General features: G+C 37.0%; 1 protein-coding gene across 3 annotated transcripts in view; it reads left to right on the top strand.

Moving 5' to 3' along the window:
• The first annotated feature begins 869 nt into the window (after positions 1–869).
• The window catches only part of NUP205 (nucleoporin 205), a 53163-nt gene continuing 32665 nt past the window's right edge, over positions 870–21367 (top strand). The window contains exons 1-12 of one of the 3 annotated variants that reach the window (XM_072866450.1): positions 870–1111; positions 6045–6187; positions 7217–7388; positions 8397–8541; positions 9485–9644; positions 11633–11861; positions 12024–12188; positions 12980–13155; positions 16237–16353; positions 17918–18055; positions 19219–19369; positions 20209–20414. In XM_072866450.1, the coding sequence (XP_072722551.1) occupies positions 1084–1111; positions 6045–6187; positions 7217–7388; positions 8397–8541; positions 9485–9644; positions 11633–11861; positions 12024–12188; positions 12980–13155; positions 16237–16353; positions 17918–18055; positions 19219–19369; positions 20209–20414 (1830 nt within the window). In that variant the 5' untranslated portion in view covers positions 870–1083. Of the gene's footprint in view, positions 1112–1357; positions 1491–5535; positions 5589–6044; positions 6188–7216; positions 7389–8396; positions 8542–9484; positions 9645–11632; positions 11862–12023; positions 12189–12979; positions 13156–16236; positions 16354–17917; positions 18056–19218; positions 19370–20208; positions 20415–21367 lie in introns of those variants that run through there. The other 2 variants (XM_072866461.1, XM_072866471.1) reach the window with 2 other exon arrangements.

Here is a 21367-nt window from a genome sequence, read left to right as displayed (position 1 = left end):
AGGGTGGTAAATTGACTTCAGATACGGGATACTTCTAAGATACCAATATTTGTTCCTTAGCTCCAGATACATACATGTACAAATGTCCTTTTTGCTTTCTTTTCTTCATTCCTGGTACTTTTTTCTTGCACATATTTTGAGTTTAAATGCAGCTTTCTTCACAGGATAACCCCTACCAGGGCTTTTTTTTCTATACAAGATTGTAAACCCAAGTTCACCAATCGAAGCCCAAGAAACATGAGTTTTAAAAGCCACACAGCTGTTAACAAAGTTGAACAAAAAATTTAGTTTACTGGTTTTAAGGGAATAGTGCTATTTTAATTATCTGCATTTTAAATAAGGATCATCCTTCACTGAAACATTTACAAATTACTTATTTCATTTTTTGAAGACTTCAGTCTGAAACCATAGAAACTGAAACCATTCTGGTTTTGAAAAAAGAATAGTAGCACTTCTTTTTTCACTGAAAAAAAAAAAATTCTAATAAATTTACCTCTCAGTGCAGCGTCTCGCTTCAGGCATTTTGCCTTATTCAATGAATACGGCTTATAGGGCAGGGCTTGAAAGGAAAGAGAAATTGAACGGCACAGAAGTGAGATGTTATTTACAACAGAGAGGGAACGTGGGAATGCAGAACCCCGGTGCTCTCCCTTTTCCGCAGCCACCTCGAAAAGGTTTGAACACGAAGCCAACTGACACGAGGAACTATCAATCTGCAGCTTATACCAGGAAAAGCCGAGCACACCGCCGCACGTCTGACCGCCGCCGCGGCCCCTGCTGGGGCTCCGCACCCCTCTGCGACTACAACTCCCGTCAGCCGGCGGCGCAGGGCCCGCGGCCCCGGCCTCCCCTGTCCCTGTGGGAGTCGCCGGCGCGGAAGCGGCCGTTTATTAACTTTCGCCAGCTGCGCTGCCCCATAAGCCGGGACAGGAGGGAGCTGTGGGACCCCCTCCCCGTCCTCCGTGGCGGTGGGGGCCGGCGGGACGCTGCCCCGCTCCTCGTGAGGCGGCGCCGCGGGCAGCCCGGGGTGTTGGCGGGCCTTCCTCGGGCGGCGGCGCCGCGACGCGCCTCCCTCTCTCCAAGATGGCCGCGCCGTTGGCGGTAAATTCGGGTAAGAGGAACCGGAGCGTGGGGCCGCGGTTCCGCCTTCTTCTCCGCGGCGGTAGTCGCTTGCCGTCTGCCCCGCCGCCCGCCAGCCGGTCGGGGGACGGCGGCGGCCCCGCGCCCCTCCTCAAAGCCCGTGGGGCCGGGGGGGGCGGCCCTAAGAAGGCCGGGCGTGAGGAGGCGGCGCGGCCCGAGCGGGCGGCGGGCAGGGCTGCGGGGCGCCAGGTTGTGGGGGCCGCGGTGGTGCTGGCGGGCGGCGGGGCGAGCGGCTTCCGTGTGGGCCTCCTCCCGTGCCATGGTACCCGGGTCGCTCAGGCCACGCAAAAGTGCCTGGCGAGGCGATGGAGCTCCGCGGTGAGAGCTGCCGCCGTGCCTGGCTGATCCTGGTAAGGAGTACATGAAGCTGGTGACATGAGATAGCAAAGGCCATCTTGGTTCGAGAGGACTGTGGTAACTTAGCGCATGTGTGATTAAGCATCACTTCTATATTGCACTCATTTCTTAATGCTGTGTGCAATAAAAGGCAAAAAAGAAATACGTCCTGAATTTTGCTCAGTGCTACACGAGGAGTCTGGAAATGTTGAGCTGGTTTCTCTTGCATTGAGTGTTGCTAGGGATTAGGAGCATCAGGATCACCCATGGTCCTTTACAGAGCCTGTCTCAAGGAGCAGTTTTGGGTTATTAAGGCAGCACTTACCCAGTATAACTGGGGAATAAATCTAATATAAAAGGAAATGACTAGATAATTGGAGAATAACTTAGGAGGTAATCTGGTCCAACACTCCTTCTCTTCCTCCCCCTTAAAGCAAGGCCAGCTCAATGAGGTGGCTCAGGGCCTTAGCTAAACTAGTTTTGAAAACTTGTAAGGATTGGTGGGTTTGGTATTGCAGCTTGTGTCAGTTGCTGCTCATCTTCTCCTGGGGTACCTCTGTCTCTCTTTTCCGTGTATACTGCCATTCAGTAGTTGAAGACAACAAAGCACGCATCCCTCTTTACCCTTCTTTTCTTAAGACTGAACATGGTGAATTCATCCTCTCCTCATTCATCCTCTTTTCTGGCTCCCTGTTTCAGTGTCTTGCTCTGGGGAGCCCAAAACTGGACACAGTACTGGAGTGAAGGACTCTTGAGATGCCTAAATAATCACTTCCCTACGCTTTCTGGCTGCAACTCTGTTAATACAGCCTGGTGCGTAGAGGCCTTCTTTGCTACGAGGATGTGCTGCTGTTCAGCTTCCTGTCTACCAGGACACTTGGGTGTTTTCTGTAAAGCTGCTTTCTAGCTGCTTGGTCCCCAGCCTGTACTGTCGTGTGGAGTTAATCTGTCTCGGGTGCAAGATGTTGCATTTGCTGTTGTTGAGCTTCATTAGCTTTATACAGGGAGAATGGAGATCCTGTGAAAAGCAGTTGTGACTGGAATATGGGTATGGCCAAGAGGTCCGTAACTAAGGTGCTGTATGTCATAGTGATTAGTTAATAAAATTAAAAGCTCCATTCCTGTATCAAGCAAGGAGTAAATTTTACAGAGAAGATTTTTTGATCTGACGGAATCAATTACATCCCTGCCCCCTCACAGAAAAACAGTAATAAAGCAAAGACCCTTCATTTGAAATGTGACTTTGTTAAAGGGAAAATTGGAGTCATTCAAATGAGACTACACTTTATTGTATAAATTATATGGCAAGAGATTCTATAGCCTTATAATTTAAAAAAATAGGGAAAGAAGGAGTTTTGTACATGAAAGATGAGATAAAAATTAAAGCAGATGTGGCACTAGAACTAATGAAGATTTGCCTTAGGTTATAGTATATTGTTTGTGGGAACAGACATAGCGTGGTTAAGTCTATAACTTGGCAAAAAGTTCAGGCTTAAGTGTCAACTGCTATTGTTGCCAAAAGAAGCAACCCAGCCTGTCCTTCCTTGTTGTACCTGATGGGATGGTCAGCCTTTCTAAAACTGTAATAATAATAGAAACAGCGTAAGTGGGAAAAAGTCAGCATGGTTGCTGAAGTCCAACCTTTTTTCCATCCGAGTTGCTTATTCCTTTCTCTGCAATAGTCCATCTTTGTGCTAGCATAGCTTGTGCCATCACAGAGCAAACTGGATTGTAGATGTGATCCTGCTGAAAATAAACTCTTTTTTGGATTAGTTTTTAGTTAGAAAAGTTAGATCCTTAATTTGTTTTAATGCCTTACAGTACATGTATTTGGTCTGGTGTGAAGCAATTATGTTGTAGGGACAAGAGGAAACAAATGGGCCAGGGAAATATTTGAACAGCTTTTGGCAGGCACTGTGGATTGCTGCTGGTGTTTATTGGACTCGGTAATTTAATAAGAGCGAAAAGACTGTTTTGAGTAGAAGTAAATCTCTGAATTCTGAAGTTATGTGGGAGAGCCAGTCACAGTCTGGAGTGTGAAATAATTCATCCAATAGTAGCTATTTTTAGTGAATTTATCTCTGCAGGGGTAACGTTGTATGATTAAAACACTCTGATGCTTAAAAAGGACAGAGGATTTGTCCTTTTTTACACATTATAATCTCAGGTACAGCTCTACTGGCACTGCTAATTATGTTGTAAATGACCATAGTTTTTGTTAGTGTGGAGTTTGGGGTGAGAGGGTTTGTTTTGTTTTTATTCTTGTTTTGTGTGGTTTCTTCCTTTGCAACAGAATAAAACTGACAAAGTTTTACTTGATTTGCTGCTTCCAAGACACCTTAGGTAGTGGTAAAACTGACTGAAACCAGTGGTCTCGCTTGGAGATCTGCTCTTGTCTCCATGCTCATTTGCTACACTTCAACTTGGCTTCCGCTGCCTTATTATTCAGGGCATTCATGTAGCATTTTGCATTACTTTGAGGTGGTGTCTTGATTGTATGAAGAAGAGGGGCACCTTCACATCAGAGTAGCTACCTCTTGCTTGCTGTCTTAATGTAAGCAGTCTGGTCAAGATGAGGTGCGGATATGTTTGACTTTGATGCACCTAGTCAGGTTTACCTTAAGGGTTAGAGCTGGTCAGAACAAGCTACATGAAGATAAAATGTTGCCTCTGTACTTGGTTTTATACCACAGTGTTAACTTGTACATTAAAAAGAAGAAAGAAAAAAAAATTAAGCAGTTTTAGGTGAAATGCTAGTATTTTTTGTATATAGGCTACTCTGCAGGGCATAGTTCTATTTTAGCATTTCTGCAGAAACTAAGCCAGTTTCAGAGGTCTCTGCTGTTCACTACCCACTTGTTCTTTCCTTCTGTGCTTCAGGCATTGCTCTTTCAGTTGTTTTTATGATTAGCAGGACCACTTTGTAACCTGTGTTAATGAAATACTCTGATTTTAAAACCAAGATTGGAAGAGCTCTGGAAAATGTTGCCTTTTTTTTTTTTCCCCCCCTTCTTTAATTTGGATCATTTGACTAACATGACTTATAATGTAGTCCGTCAGAGTTAATGAAGCGGGCATGTGCACGGTTGGGAACAAGTGGCGCTAAATGAAGGAGGGCAGCAACCTCTTAAAGTAGCTTTTCCACTAGCAAAACTGTAGCGTGCAAGAACCACTGCTAGCTTATAATATCTTTGGGTCAGGGACCATCTCAGTAGATGCTCAGAAACACATAACACTACCTGCAATCAGGCAGTGGTTGTTATGTGGTAGCTCGCAGGCAAACAATACAATTGGTAATAAATTTACTTGGTATGTTTAGCAGTGACTTGTGGTGTGTAGAATCTGAAACTCTCACAAATACAAATCATATCTAGCAAGGGAAACATTTTGGTACTTCTGTTTAATGTGGGTCTTAAAATTTTGAGGTTTTTTAAAATAGGATGTTAATACTAGGTAAGAATAATTTTCCATCTGTAAGGTTTTCAGTTTAGACAACGATTCTGGCTGCAGTCTGAAGACTAATTTGGTATACCATTTTCATGAGACCTGGCGATAAGGAAACTTCTAGTGCAGTCTTCATGCTACAGACTTTGAGTTCTGAATGATACAACTTCTAGTGAGGAAGAGATCGTTCAGCTGTAGTACTAAATTCGGATTTGAAATATGCAAAGGAAACTTTTTGTCAGTGTTGAGGAAGAGGAGAGATTGTATTTCTAGAGTAGGGTCAGTCTTGTCTTAAATAATACATTTATGCTTGCTAGCTTCCAGAAATAATCTTGTCTCTTCTAAACATAGTCAGGTTATTATTTATATTGATCTGTCTACTTCTAGTACAGGAAATTCATATCTTAATGAAGTTCTTGTACAGAATGTTAGCAGCAAATGTGTCTTGGGGAGCGAAAGTACTGGTATTTACTTATTTTTTAAATTAAAATGAGAAAGATGAGTAAATGTGAAAGAAAGTGTCCTTAGGCTTATGATTTTTGTTTCTTATGTAATATTGCCTTTAAACTTACATTCTTGGTTTCTAATTTATTTTATTCTACACAGACTGATGCAATGATGCGACAAATTCTGATACTGCTGTTCTTTTTCAGTCCCTCATATATTAGGTATTTCTTTGTTTTGGATTTTTCTGTCAAAAATGGAAAGCAGGAAGCATGCCTTACCAAGTTACGTTCAGACTCAAGGTCTGCTGTCCAGTTCTTAGTTATCCTTTAATCTTACTGAGGTGGATGGAATTTCTTAGGTATATAAGGATGAAAGATTACAGAGCTTGTATCAAATATCTTTATAAGATTACTTCCAGCCCCAGAACTTAGCTGCATACATCATCTTTTCTGCTTCTCTAGCTCCCTAACTGCAATTAGTTTTTATATCAGACTACTGTTGTTATTTTTTGTGCCTTAAGAAAGGAAAATATGCTTTGCTTGATGGGCATAACAGTCTATACTGTCAAGCTGAGACCAACAGTAAGTTTAAAAAGTCTACTTATTGAAAATAGTGTATAAATAAATTATTTTCTTTCTTTCTCCGTTTCAAATACATTGTTTTATTTCTTCTTTTAGCTGCCAGCTTGTGGGGTCCATATAAGGACATATGGCAGACTGTAATGAATGCCATTTGGAAAAGGCAACCTGAAGCTATTCATCGCCTTGACCAGGTTTTGAAGAAACACAAATCTGACTTCATTTCTCTCTTCAGAAATCCGGTACTGGACTAATGCTCTCCTGTGGAATGAGTTGGAGAGTTGATTATTTACTGTGTCTTCTTTGTTGTATTACACACTATTTAGGCCCTGACCATTCTTTTCATTCTACGTTTTTACAGTACCTAACACAAATGTGTTATAGCAATCTTGTTCTGCTGTAAGAATACAAATAGCTTGAATAATACATATTATTTTGTGTCTTGTACAGAATAATTTTATCTATAGCATACTTTTTTTCTCTCATTATTTGAATGCTAGTTTGAAAGGAATAGTAAAAGTATCTGATGATCCATCAGTCAAGTATTAGCTTTTTTTGCTACTCTTGTGTGTCTGAAATAAAACACAAAACTATTTTGTCTGGTTTTGGTCCATGCTCATGCTTCACTCAGGTTAATGAACACACAGAACAGGTGAACACATGAATTCACAAAATATAGAATGTGCTGTGTTAGGAATGTGAGATGATGTGGAAAAACTCACTGTTTCTTGGCTGATGGATCACAAGGTAGCAATTAGAAATAGGTCTTTCAGTGGTGTTACTTCTGAAATAGCATATGGCTTTTTAAACTGTTAGGTCAGAAAATTTAACAGTCAGCTGAGAATTTCGTCAGTATATTTTAGTGTCTGAGTTTTTCTACATCATTCTTTCTTCTATTAGTGCTTTGGAGTAATGCAACAGATCTGATCAACAACCCAGATGTCTTTCATTGAGCTGATACCGATTCCTGTTGAGAATTGTATCAAAATTTACTTTCAATCTCTATTATTCTGAGTAAACTGATTCTGAGTAAGCACCGATTGTGTAAGATTATTTTTGGTACGTTCCCACAAAGAGATCGTTGCTGTGTAAGCGTGAAGCATTTTTAGGATGCCTTTACTATCTCTGTGTTTAAAAACACTGCCTTTGTTTTTATGATGACAACCTAACCTGTCAGAACTGTATTTGTGAAGAAGGATTAATGTGTAAAGCTTTATTCAGTATTTGATTTTGCCATTTTGAATAAGTTACGATGCTTGTTTCTCTTGCAGCCAAAGAATGTTCAGCAGCATGAGAAAATTCAGAAAGCAAGTACAGAAGGGGTTGCTATCCAGGGTCAGCAGGGAACTAGGCTTTTGCCAGAGCAACTCATCAGAGAAGCCTTTATCCTCAGTGACCTCTTTGATATTGGAGAGTTGGCAGCTGTTGAGCTCCTTCTAGCTGGTGAGAAGGGAAAATATTTAAGAGCTGGAGAAATACACCTTAAATAGGGCCTTCTTATTTAAGTGTATGCTTAACATGAATGCATGATTCAGTCAAGGCCTTAGCTTCCTAACATAGAATGTTCCTAAAAAGAAATCTACTGTCAATGTAATGTAATACAATAACAGTGTTCTGAACCTTAATGTTCATATTTTATGCAGCTATTCCAAAAGGGGGAATAATTTGAGGGGGTTTTTATGATTTACTTCCTCTATCACTGAATTTAAAAATAGTTTAAAAATAATTGATTGAGAGTTTTTCTATAAAGCAGTGTAACAGATATTGGTTCTTCAAATTATGTATTAGTTATACATTGATATGTGACTCTATTTGGATTATAATCTAATAACTGATTAGTAAGAGAAGTATTCTGGAAAGTGACACATGCTTTGCATGTAGAAAATTTATTTCAGAGTTATTAAAATATAATTTTTAGTTATCATTACTAGCTACTGTTCATCATTAACTTTTAAAAAATTCATTAAAGAAATAGTTTGTGAATTTGTCACCTTTGGAAAGCCATCTTCAAGTTAACCTTGCTTTCTATTTTGAACTTGAAATGTAAATGTAGATGTAAATTCGATGTAAATTCGATGTAAATTCAGACAGAAATTTTAATTTTGAATAAAGAAAAGATATTTTGCTGGTAATTGGCTTGAATTCATTATTAAGATGGGTAGATACCAGTTGCAAATACCATTTGGACTAGGATATTTAAGGACTTTCACTTCTATGTCTTTTAAATTTTTGGATGTTTTAATAGTTGAGTATCAATTTTAATAATAGCACCCAAAATGTCTGTGATTTCTTTTAAGTGCCTGAAACAAATCAAAGTGATAGTGAATAACCATGGTTGCTTTGAATGCTACACTTGTATCTCAATTAGAAATACAAAGATATAGAGCTGTTATCAAAGTGTGTATTTTCAACTTTCTGTGCTTTCAAATTCTGTGCATTTTCATTCAATAGGAGAACACCAGCAACCTCATTTTCCTGGCCTTACAAGAGGTCTAGTGGCTGTTCTGTTGTACTGGGATGGAAAAAGATGCATTGCCAATTCACTACGAACCCTCATCCAGTCACGCCAAGGCAAAACGTGGACATTGGAACTCAGGTCTGTATTAGGGTGATGAGCTGATCAAAGCTCTTTGCTTTGAGTGCTTTTAGGACTAATTAGACTCAAGGGAATATGAATATTCTCAAATTCGGTTGTTTCTCATAACCTGATGCAGCTGCTTTCATGTTTCTTTTTAAGCATAATATTCTTTTTTCTTGCACGTATTTTTATTGGATTATAAGGATTTCCATTTTACTTTCAGTTCTTTCATGCTACTTCACCTTTTGGCAGTGTTTTGCTTCAGACACCCTCCCAGTCAGTGTTGCTCTAACTAGTGATGGTTACTCGGTATTTCAGAGACTAAGTTTCTACCCTTGCTGTGTTCTGACTTCCCGTGTCCTGCAAAACAGAGAACTGTGCTCCTGCCTTTCCTTAAAATGGATGCACTATATGCTGGCGAATGTAATATGCTAACATTTTTTGAGTTTAAAAAGAAAATGGTACGCGCTGTTTACTTCCAATGCACAGTGATTGCCTGACTAGAGAAAGATTAAAAGATGTGTTCTAGTGTAAATATAAATTCTGAAACATAAAATAAATGATTACTTTAGAACTAGCTCCACCACTTCAGTAAGGTGTATGTAATTGGACAATTGCATTTACTAGTAAGAAAGAGGCTGTGAGCTTGTGAATTTTATGTGCATCTTATGTATAGTACTTTTTCCTTTTGATATAAATCTTAACTAGCTACTCCATGTTGTATTCTCATATTCCATGTTCTTGAACCTACAGTTACTTAAAGAGTTTGTATCCATTCAGCATAATGTTTTGAGAGAGCACTGCTTACTGATTAGCAATGCACATTTGGTTACTTTATGTATGTAATGTAGTTGTACATTTTCTGTCAGCAAATACATTTGATGGGATTCATTATTTTAGACTTCTTCTGTGACTGGGAATAGTATGATTAATTGTTAAATTTATATTCTTTCCATTATAGTCAAGAGTTAATGTCCATGACAACACGCTTTACAGATTACCTAATGGAGCAGGGTTTGACTCAGAAGATTCTCACTCTTGTGTCTCACATTGATTTGAATAATGAATTTGATAAACTCCAGAGAGAGCGAGGATTGGGCAGTGAGAAACATCGCAAAGAGGTAAATATTCACTGAGTGTGAATATTCTTCTGAATTACTGCACAGATTAGAATACAGTTAGACTGCCAAGAGACATGGAGTGATTTTTTTCTTTTTTTTTAATTTTTGTCATTCTAGTTTCTGTTCTCTACCTTTGCAAGCTCTGTTACTGTCTGAGGGATCATAGTAACTGCTCCACAGCTTGTGCTATACCAGTGTGGGATCCAGATTACTTCCTGCATTTCTGTTTTGCTGTTGCTCCCTGATGCTAGGGCATACTTTATTTTTAGTGAAGAAGTGTAATCAAGGACAGTAAGAAAGTAAGCCTAATATTTGCACTATGTGTAAATTTCTTTTTTTTTTTCCAATTTTATTCTAAAGACTGTATATTAAATCATCTGTTCTCAGCACTACCATTATCAGCACCATTGGAATAAAAATAGGAAACTAAAATTCACAAATTATTAAAACAGATTGAAACCAAGTCTAGTCAGGCAAATGACGTTCTTTTTAATAATCCAATTGTGTTAATATGAACCAGAAGCATTTCTAATAGTGAAGTGAGAATTGCTTGAAAATGAGTTCTCATTTTTGTAAACCTTGAACTTAATTGAGACTGTGACTAACTGCAGAGTATGTTTCTAGTAGGAAGATTTTAAACATTATTGTTTCGATTTCTGAAATTCTTTCTAATGGATGATCTGTCTAAAAATTATTCTATGTTATAATCAGTCAATTTGTTTTCCACCAAATAACTAGATTTACACTTTTGCTATTAATCTAGAAGCTATGCAAAGAATATCCTTCTGATTTACCTTAAGTTACCTTAATTTACCTTAATTTTACCATAAAATTAATTTAATGCTTAATGTTAGAAGTTTTTTTTTTCTTCCTTTTAGGTGGACTACCATATTTCCCTCTGTATTCATTAGAACTATTATTCTGCTGGAGTCTGTGTGCAAATCTCTTGCTGTGTTAAATGTTGAAATGTTTTTCTCTTTATCACCATGCATGTGATTTTACTGGAGATAGAATGCTTATAGCTCTCTATTTTTTCATTTAATCGGGTACAATGGATATAGGGCAAGAACATTATTAGAAGCTTGTAATTTAGCTAAATAAAATACAAAGACCATGATGAAAGGTCATTAGTGGCTTTTTATTTTTTAAGTGTGTTTTTTTTTTTTAACCTCTACTGTTTTCATAAGTCTTAAAGCAGTTAAAACTCAGCTTGAGGGGAGGAGTAAAGTTAACAAATGAAATAAATGTTTGTCTTTGTTTGAAAACAGGTAATTTTTGGTGTAACTTAGAAAAAAGACAAACTTTGTTTTCAAGAGCCATTGTACTTCATTGTATCATAGCATGCAATATTTTGCCAGATAAAAGTAAAAAAAATATTTTTTAGTATGCAAATGCTTGATAGCCTTTATGTTGGGCATGATATTTGTTCCATATGTAACAGGGGATGATCGATTTCATTTATGTTTATATTCTAAAGTTGATATAAATACTTTGTCTGGGGGAAGAAGGTTCTAATTTTAAATGTCTGTCATATTTCTCAATGTCTTAGAAGTTAGGTATTTGTATAGTCAGTTGAGGGCATCTCTTTTGGGGCAAGGGGAAAGACTATGACTTTACCTGGATAGAACTACTAGTGCAGTTGTGTGTTAGAGACAGGAAATGCAGCTTTGATGTGATGCATTTACAGCTATGAAAGTTCTATGTAGATTCATGTCTCCTCACCTTGACAGAGATGCTGGTTTGCATGTAGTCATATTCCAGGATATCTACTCACACCTCACATGAAATACATGAGAATATGAATGCATTTAACAAGCAGAAGTGTGCCTTTTGTTGTTTAGCAATTCAAAAAACCAAACATTTTATGTAGCTGCTGTCTTTAGATAATTTTTAACTGAACCTAGTCATACTGATTGACTTGAGGACAAATTGAACGTGTTGCCAGAATATTTATATTCACTGGGTTTTCTTTGGTTTTTCTTTAAAAGGTTTCTGACCTCATTAAAGAATGCCGACAGTCCTTGGCTGAAAGTCTGTTTGTCTGGACCTGCCAGTCACCACTGACTAAGGATGACACTCTAATCCTCATAAGTTACCTGGAGAAAGTAACAGTGGAAGCTGATGGCTCACTGGATGGCGTGAACTTGTCTCTTCTCATGGCTCTCCTTTACTGCTTTGATGTCAGCTTTCTGGAACAAGGCACAGAGGATCGTGAAGGTAATGCTGGCAGGTTTCCCAAAGAGATTATGTTGTGCAGATGAATAAATTGTTATTTAATCAATTTTGTTATTGATCAGTAACAAACTGGTAGGATTTTGCATGTTTGTTTTCACATTCGTTTACTGGGTGTTGGTGTTGTGTTTGTTCTTGTTGATCAAGATTTGATGCACCGGCTCCCTCTGCTAGCAGAAAGACAGTATATAGCAACAATACACACTCGTCTTCAGGAGTCTCAGCCTTGGAAATTACCAGGCCTGCAAGCTACTGTTCGATTAGCCTGGGCACTGGCATTACGAGGAATATCCCAATTATCTGATGTGACAGGTAAATTACCCTAAAGTGCAGTTGCTGCACATTAGTATTCAGAGCTTGCAAGTGGTGTAAGTCAAAGTATCTGTTACCTTTTTGAAGTGTTAGTATTTACCTTTATGATAAAATTACCATTGACAGTCCTTTAAAGCTTTCTCAGTATGTGAATGTGGTTGTCAAGAATTGAATTGCTCTGAAATGTACGCAGATTTAGAAATAATTAGTTTTTAGACAGTAATATTGCATAGTGTCTCATTGAAGTGAAAGAGATTTTGATGTACTGAAAAATGTGAAAGATTGCATTTTAGCAGCTTTAGTATCATTTGAACACTTAAATTAAGAATAGATTCATGCTTATGACTTTTTTTACTTCTATAAATGTTAAACCTCAGTATCTTGAGAGGACAAATCTATTATTAATTTTTTTTTTCTCTCTGTACTTCACAAGCTTTCCAGGCTCCCTACTAGGTCAGAATTGAGTCTATTCCAGAATATCTATTAGAGAAAATGTTTACATTATAATTAATGTTTTAATGAAGGTTGGTTTGTGATTCTTGGTTCACAACCTTAGATTTGATTGGGTAAATGGATTATGCACTTGGTCACTTATTAAAGAAGAAAGTTGAGATCACCACCCAACATTAACTTGTCTTTTCCAGTCTAGTGTTTTCCTGTACGGTAGAAAAAAACATAGTTGATAGGAGCATGTCAATTTGCATGTCAGCTGGGTATTCTGAAATATGTTTTGTTTGGTAACAGATAATAGTAATTTATTTTTTCCCTCTCTTGTGATTTTTGTTGCCCAGCTCTTGCAGAATTCACTGAGGCAGATGAAGCAATGGCAGAGCTAGCGGTTGCTGATAATGTCTTCCTGTTCCTGACTGAATCTGTTGTGGGGTCTGAAAATTTCTACCAGGAGGAATTTTACATTCGTAAAATTCATAACCTTGTCACAGACTTCCTTGCACTCATGCCAATGAAAGTAAGCTGTTTGTGTGAATAGCATTTCTTGAGAAATGTGGGCGTCTCTTCCATATTTCTAACACTAGGACAGGTAGTATAGAGATTCAGATATGACCCTCAGCTTAAGGTGCGGCAGTTCAGAAGACTTGTTGACTTTATGGAACTCTTATGGTTTGGGGTTTGTTTTCCACACTGAAGCAGAATGTGATTTTTAAAACACTTCAGTGTGGTGAGATTTGCAAAGCAAGCGTTTGTGGTGGTAGTGGTTTTGTTTTGTTTTACATGATTAAAATTTAAGTGAATGCTGAAATTGCTGGCAATGTATGTGGGTATTGATTTTTTTTGTTGTTGTCATGTTTTTTTTTTTCTTTTGATACAGACGGTAGTGTAACCTAAATTTAACTTACGGGTTTTGTCTCTCGTTTTTAATTTATTCTTTTACTAATATCTTTTCCATATTTGAGGGGAGGGATTCTGCTTTTTCAGTAGTATCAATTGTTGGGGAAATGAGCAGCTGTTTTCACTAGAACAGCAGAAATGCTGCAAAAGGGTTTTACGAAAAGTTTGAAGCAATTATAACAGTTTCATTTGTGCAAGACCTTGTATCTAGACATGGAAAATTAAAATTCTATGAAAACACTTACTTAATTGATGGAGGCTTTATTTTGTGACCTTCATTGTGTTGAGCTGTAGTTGGAGTTGCCAAATAATTACTTTTATCAATGTGCAAAAAGAAGGATTTAAAATTTTGCTCATTGTAACCTCGCAGAACGAGAACAATATTGGCAGGAAAAACAATATTTGAGCCTTAAGAATCTTTGAGGGCATATATGAAGACGTTGTAGACAGCTTTTACGTTTAATCCTAATTTATTTATAATTTGTTGGTGTTACATGTTGTTTTCTCAAGCTGTCTTTTTAACGCACAGAATATCCATAGAACAACTATAATGTCCGTTCAAACAAGTTCATTTTAATAACTTTACAGCTCTATTTCTGCTGCAATGGCTGCCTGCATACAACACTTACCATGTTAACAGGCTTTGGACATCCTTTGAAGGCTGCATGCAATGGTGTTTTCTGTACTACAGACACAGTAGCTCTTGGGAATCTTTTGAATATATGAGGAATATGTGAGGTATATTTTATGGAAGTTCCTTAAACAGTTGAGTGCAAAAAGGTTTGGAACTGGGAACATTTTTATGAGGCAGTTCTTCACTGGATGGTCTTGCTTTACAAAAGATGAAATGTCTCCCTGTAACGATACCAGTTTTTATAAAAGAGATGTAAGGTAGATATTTGAATGAAGGTGGAAGAGCTGGAGACTGACCCAGGCTGAGGTTGCTGACATTTTAGATTTAAAACAGATGTGACCCTGTCTCATGTATCCACAGAACTGCCTGAAAATCCCAAGGCTGTTGGTTGGTTTGTTGGTACATCTCTCATCTTCATTGCGTTATGGAATTGGAGGTTTTATCTCTGAGAAGAGTATTTCTCTTCCATTTCAGTTTTTTTGCTTTGGCTTAGATCACAGTTGATTGTAGCTAATGCCTGAAGATGAAGACAGAGATTTTTCATTACAAGCAGGGTTTTGTAATACAGGATGTAAGCAAAAGTATGACTGACTTGTATTCCAGTTTGATAGAGGCCAGTACTAGTTGTTTTACAGGAGAGACTTTGTTAGCAGGCAATTGGGATATAGCCCTACAAGGGAATTTTTTATCTTAACTGCTATTAGTTAGTGGTTGGCTTACACACTCAGCTATTTCTACTGAATCTCAAATTTTAGGTAAAGAGAAGTGTCTGCTTTGCAGGATCTTTTTTTTTTTTTTCTTCTCCCACATGTATATATAAAACCTTTTTTCAGTTTTATTTAAATCTGTAAGTCAGCATTTTATTTAACTCTTCTGTATAATTTTAACATTTATGCTGCTTGCCAGTGATGATTTGGATAAATCTTTTGGTTGACTGCATTACATTCAGAACTTGATAATTAGCTTTAGTAGTTCAGATAATTCATTATTTCATTCATCAACACTCAATTTTGTCTGTATATTAATTTTGTTAGTATACTAATTTGGCTAGTTTGCCCTGACCCTTTCCACTGTTATTTCTAGTTTTTAACTATTTTTTTTCTTGATGAGATACAATTATTTTGCTGCTCATTCAGTTTTGCAAATTAAGATATATTATAGACCATGAACTGGTCTCTACTGTTTTAATGTTTGGTGTGTTGAATTGGTTGCTTATTTCTGTTTCTTGTTCTTCAATGTCGGCTTAATATTTAACAAATCTTAACTTTTCATCTCATGGCTATTTGCTTTCTATAAGACTCTGGTGGGGTATTTTGTCAAAGCCTTTTTGACATTAAAATTAAATGTCAGCTGGTTTTTGTTTAGTAATTAGTTTTTTGAACACAAAGAATTGTAAGATACTGATTAAAGGGCCTTCTTTTTTTTTATAATTCCTGCAGTTGTTCTTCCCCTCCCTTCTCTCTTTTTTTGTTTTTTTTCCTTATTGTTTTTATTTGACATGTAATAATGCTTTTAGTTGCTACAGACTGGGTCCAAAGTAATTACATCAATCCAAAACTTTTCAAAACATAAAGTAGCTGTAAATACAAGTAGCCTTATATGGCTAAGAAAGGTGTAATCCACAGATCTATATACAGAATACATTATTTTATAGTGTTTTCTGTTTCTTTTCACTCCTTGTGGATAATGATCTAACTTTCTTTGAAGCTAACCCATCTAGCTTTTGAAGTAAAAAGAGGAAAAGGATGCACCTTTTGGGGCCAAACCGGAGGATCTGGTGAAGTCAGTTGGGAAAAACTCCCATGGTATAATTTCAGGGCTTTTGCTATGAACTAAGGGCCTTGACAGTAAGAAAGTGATTGAATATATCTTGAATGTAAGCTCCTGGGGGGGGTGTGTGTTAAGAATATTCAAATTTTTTTTTTGCTTATCATGTATGTGCAAGTTCAAGTTCATTTGCTTTCCTTAGTTTTTAATAAGCTGTTTAGACAATTCCGTTATTTCTGTTCTGTTTCATTCTTAGCTAAATATAGACCAGTGTTTTTCTCCACTTCATAAATTGTGTAGGTGAAACAGCTGAGGAACCGTGCTGATGAAGATGCTCGCATGATCCACATGAGTATTCAGATGGGTAATGATCCACCTATTTCCCTTCGGAGAGATCTGGAGCATTTAATGCTTTTAGTAAGCCCTATTTTCTTTAAAATTACTGTGGCAAAAAGTGATTGTGACTTTCCTTCTTCATCAGAAAACCTGTATCAGGATAACATACAGTGCTGGATCTTTTATCTTTTGGATTAGAGGGATTTTTGTTTCTTAAATTTAGACTCTTGCTATAACTTTTCATGTAAAGGAATTAACTTAATGTCTTGGCTTTTGATGTTAATGAAGTGTCATTTAATTCTTGTTTAGTAAGTAAATACTGTATTGTTTCTTAGGTTTGAAGAATTCTTGAGCTGAAGTTATTTTACAAAATATTTAAATATCTAAAATTTAAATTATAATAATATCTTAACATATCTATCTTAAGCCATCTTATTTTAATGTAACTTAGAAATAGGAATTTTAAGACTACAGGCTATCACTGGAGTCGAGATCTGGCTAAATGCATGGAAATTCTTTGGAATGGAACACCTTTGTGCATCTAGATGTTAATGTTTACACAGTGTTTTATATTTCTGTAAGTCTTCAAATTTCTCCCTATTTACTGTGGGTAAACTATAATTAGGTTTTAGGGGTTTTCCCCCACTATTGACAATTATTCTGATAAAGGATTGGAATATTTGCATAGTTTTCATGTGTTGATGTATTTGTAATGAGAATTTTGGAAGACTTTTTTGTATTTGCTGTAGAGTAGGCTAGGCAAGGCGACCCCATTAAGGCTTCTGGAATTAGAAATTCCCTAATTTCAGTAGAATTTTGACCACAAGCGTACATTTAAAAGAAAGATCTTTCTGTTTGTCTTATTTTTTAATAAAAGAAAGAAAATTGAAATAAAATAAAACTGAAAGAAAATTTAAATAAATATGTTTATTTAAATGTTAATTATTAAGGTTACCAAAGTGCACTTTCAAAAAAACCACCCATATCAGAAAACAGATTCACATATAGAACTGGTGCATTTTGTATGTTCTGTTCATGAATAAATTAAACTTGTACATTTCCCCTTATTAGCATGAAAATGTACAAGTGTGCAATTTTCAATATAGCAGTCTTTAATATAGGGATTACTTGTCTTTTCCAAAGGTAGACCTTTAGGTTATAGGATATTAACAGGAAAATTTATAGTGAAATGCTTTCTTAAGTAGCTCTGAGATATATAGTAAACTTAAATGAAGAACTAGAAATGAAAATTTACTCTGAGAAATTTGTATGTTCAGATAACGGGTAAGATTTATAATCCTGGTACTGGCTAACTTGTTTTTAAGTTAATATATCAAGGCACGCAAATGGTTATTTAAGGAGAAATGACACTGTTTTCTTAGCAATGATTTAATCTATAATAATTAGATATAAAGTTATGAAAGTTTTACTTATGTGTGCATTTTGAATTTCTCTGGCTGTCATTTGTTCTGATACTGCTATTTAGAAGCTGTCATTTTCAGGGTTTTAAGGAATGGAACACCAGCCGTGGGATGCTTTGCCTCTCAGGCGTGTTTAGCTTATCTAGAAGCAGTGCTTATTGTTGAAGTAATTGTCTTTTCTATGTATAGTTGATATCTTTCTAATCTCTTCCTTTCTCTGATAGATTGCTGAATTGTATAGGAAAGACCCCTTTAATCTGGAACTTGCCCTTGAATACTGGTGTCCATCAGAGCCTTTGCAGACATCTACCATCATGGGGTCCTACCTTGGAGTAGCTCATCAGCGACCCCCTCAGCGACAGGTTATCTAGATTTTCTTGAGTAATTACTAGTTACTTGAAATTAAAGTAATAAAAAAAACAGGCAACAAAGTTCTTGGTATCCTTATTACAGCTAGCCTCTAAGAAGACATTATCTTTTATCAGTGGCTTATCTGCATGTGTCCTGCTCTGCATGACATTGTTATTGTTGCTTGCTCTAAAATGAGCTACTGCCAGTTATTCGTGGTTGTCAGTAAACTTACACTTACTTAGTAAGTGTAAGTTGTCAGTAAACTTATACTTACTTAGTAAGAAAGAGTCCTAACAAACCTCTTAGAAAATTTTGTTTAGGTCTGATTTTGTTGCAGTTGCTAAGTGAATTCTGATAAGAGTACTCTTGTGTTTTCTCTCTGATGACCTCTACGTACCTTTTTGGTGTAACTGAGAAGTTAAATTCCTTACCTATAAAAAAAACTTTATTAACTGTAGTTGATAGTATTTTGGTGGGTAAAAATTCATAAGAATATTGTAGTAATTTAAAGCCCAAAGGTTATAGCCCATGAGAGACAGAACTTAAAATTAGAATGAAGAAGCAATCTAAACAGATGAAGCAGATGTTCCAAAACTCTTTAGATACCTGGGATGCTGTCAGCCTTCAATGCTTCTTGAAGGACTGTGCAGTGTTAGGCAAAACCTAGTACGAGACATATCAGATACATCCCAAGACCTACCTGGAATATAGGCAACTTAAGTTAGGGCCCAGTGCAATCTGCAAACACCCTAATATGACCCTAGGAGGAACCACTGTATCTGAGTTACTGTGCAGCGATATGACAAGCGTAGTGCATTCTTTCCCAGTATCACTTAACTTGCACTGTGAGATGTGTTAATAATACTGTTGTGCAGCATTTGTGAGCTGAAGTAGATTTTATCACTAGAAATACAGAATTGGAGAGTTAGTATACTTTGCAATAGCATGAATTATTTTGTTTTGTTTATTTCCTCTTTGAAACATGTTTTTCACCTTCAGGGAAACTGAATGGGCCAGTCTACAAATTTTTTTTTTTTCCTTTGGAGTTGTGATTCCACCCCTCTACGCGGCCCTGATTACATTAGAATCTGTTTTCTGACTTTGGCTGCCTCTTGTTTTCCTAAAATACTCAGATTTAATTTTTTTTTTAAACACTGATCTTTATTTGTTCTAGGTTGTCTTATCAAAGTTTGTTAGGCAAATGGGAGATCTACTTCCTTCCACAATTTACATCCCATACCTGAAAATGCTGCGGGGACTGGCTAGTGGGCCTCAGTGTGCTCATTACTGCTTTAGTTTGCTAAAAGTCAATGGCAGTAGTCATGGTAAGAAAAGTGACACTTCAGCTCTTTCTCAACTCTGCTTCTTTAGAAAAGTACAAAGACTCATTTGAGATTAATTGTGGCTTCATACTTTTAACATTTCATTATTAGTACTAAGATGAAACTGGAAGGCTTCACTTGAAAGTGTAATCCGTAAAAAACCAACCAACCAGACAAAACCAATTCCCCCCCCCCCCCCCCCCCAAACAAAAAGACTGATTAGGTAATTAAATGTCTGAGCACCTTAGCAAGTAATTTGCATGATGAAATAATGCATTTTTTTAAGAAGCTGTGTCTTAACACCACAAGAGGTGCAGAATATCAATACTTCTTATTGTAAAACATAAAATGAGTAATGTCTTAAAAGTTACGTTGTCTGTTTTGTAAATATAGTTATCTTTCCTGAGCTGACTTTTTTCAGAAGCACTTCGTTCTGTTAGAATTTTTTCATACATGCAATATAATAGCACTTCCTCAAAGTAAGAGATGCTGGTCAGTCCTGTGTTTTGCATTAATTTTGCATTGATCAAATTGGAAAAAAAACCCTACTTTGAAGATATAAATAAAGCTGCAAATGTTCTGATTCGTAAAACAGAAAACTTATCTTGTACTGGCTTTTCATATTGGCATCTTTCTGTCTCTATTAAAAAACAAAACTAAAAAACCCAACAACAACAAAAAAAACCCAAACCAGAACCACTAATTTCAGAAACAATAGCTTTACTTTGAACTTTATTATTTCCTCTAGATAAGAAAGTTTTCCTTTTAAATGTAACTACCCTGCTTGTCACCCTGTGAAAGTGTAGAAAGAAAATCTTGTCACCTGTTTGTCATTTTTCTAGCGGAAAACATCCAAGGAGCAGGTGGCAGCCCTGTCTCCTGGGAGCATTTCTTCCACTCTTTGATGCTTTATCATGAGCACTTAAGGAAAGACTTGCCAAGTGCAGACAGTGTCCAGTATCGTCACCTGCCTCTCCGAGGAATCACACAGAAAGAACAGGATGGATTAATTGCCTTTTTACAGCTGACCACTGTTATAGTAAACTGGGTAAGTAGCCTTTTATTTGGTTTTCTTTGTTAATACATTTTTTTTTCTTGCAAAACATCATTATTCAGCTGTGAAGTTCACTTGACCAAAAAGGTATGTAGAGCAAATTTACCTAGCAGTTGTTGTCATTTGATTAGAGAACTTCAAAAGTATGGGAAGCATCAGGAATAACTGTTATGACCAAACATGCAGTCTGGGTGAAGCAGGAAGAGATGACACCTTTTCATGTGTTGCTGGTGTTACTGATTTTCTTGCTTTCCTGACACTTTTGGTGTCATGGAGATGTCTTCCGGAAGTGAGGTATATTCAGAAGAAATGACTATGGAGTAGGAAAGTTCTTTGCATTTAATTATGAGTTTGAAAAGGTAAAAATAATAGATGAATTTAAAAGGAAATGGTAGAAGTTTGACAAGGAAACTGATCAACTGTGAAACTTGCCTCTAGGGTTAGATTTAAAATGCCCCCAAACCAAGAGTGTAAAATGTGCCATGAATTGACTGGAAGAGAATTCCAAGAGAACAAAACTGCAATGCAGATTTTGTATTGTCAATTGTCTGGGTAATTCTGGATAGTGTGGAATTCAGCTCTTCAGTACCCACCAGACTCTGCAGCCTAAAAATTCTGTGATGTAGTGAGATACCCTTGGTTTTGCTGACACAAACACAAGACAGATCACTGAAACTAATTAGGCTTTTAAAAAGCCATCCTTGGTGGTGGTGATAATGGGGTGTTCCTATGTGAGCTGTTAGGTCAGCATTGGATAACTGTCGGGGAAAAAGTAACTCTTAAAACTAGTATTTCCTGGCATCATCAAACCATAACCTGGGAAGAAGTAAATTTGTTCTAAGGATCCAGGGAATTATCATTTGAGGCTAGAGGCTTGTTCCTGTCCAATGGTTCATCTGAGAGTCTCAAATGAACTTACATTGGTGATGACCCTGCTCTTAGATGTA

Source organism: Ciconia boyciana, chromosome 1 (genome assembly GCF_034638445.1).
Source record: "Ciconia boyciana chromosome 1, ASM3463844v1, whole genome shotgun sequence".
Taxonomy (NCBI): domain Eukaryota; kingdom Metazoa; phylum Chordata; class Aves; order Ciconiiformes; family Ciconiidae; genus Ciconia; species Ciconia boyciana.
This window is presented reverse-complemented; position numbering and strand designations above follow the sequence as displayed.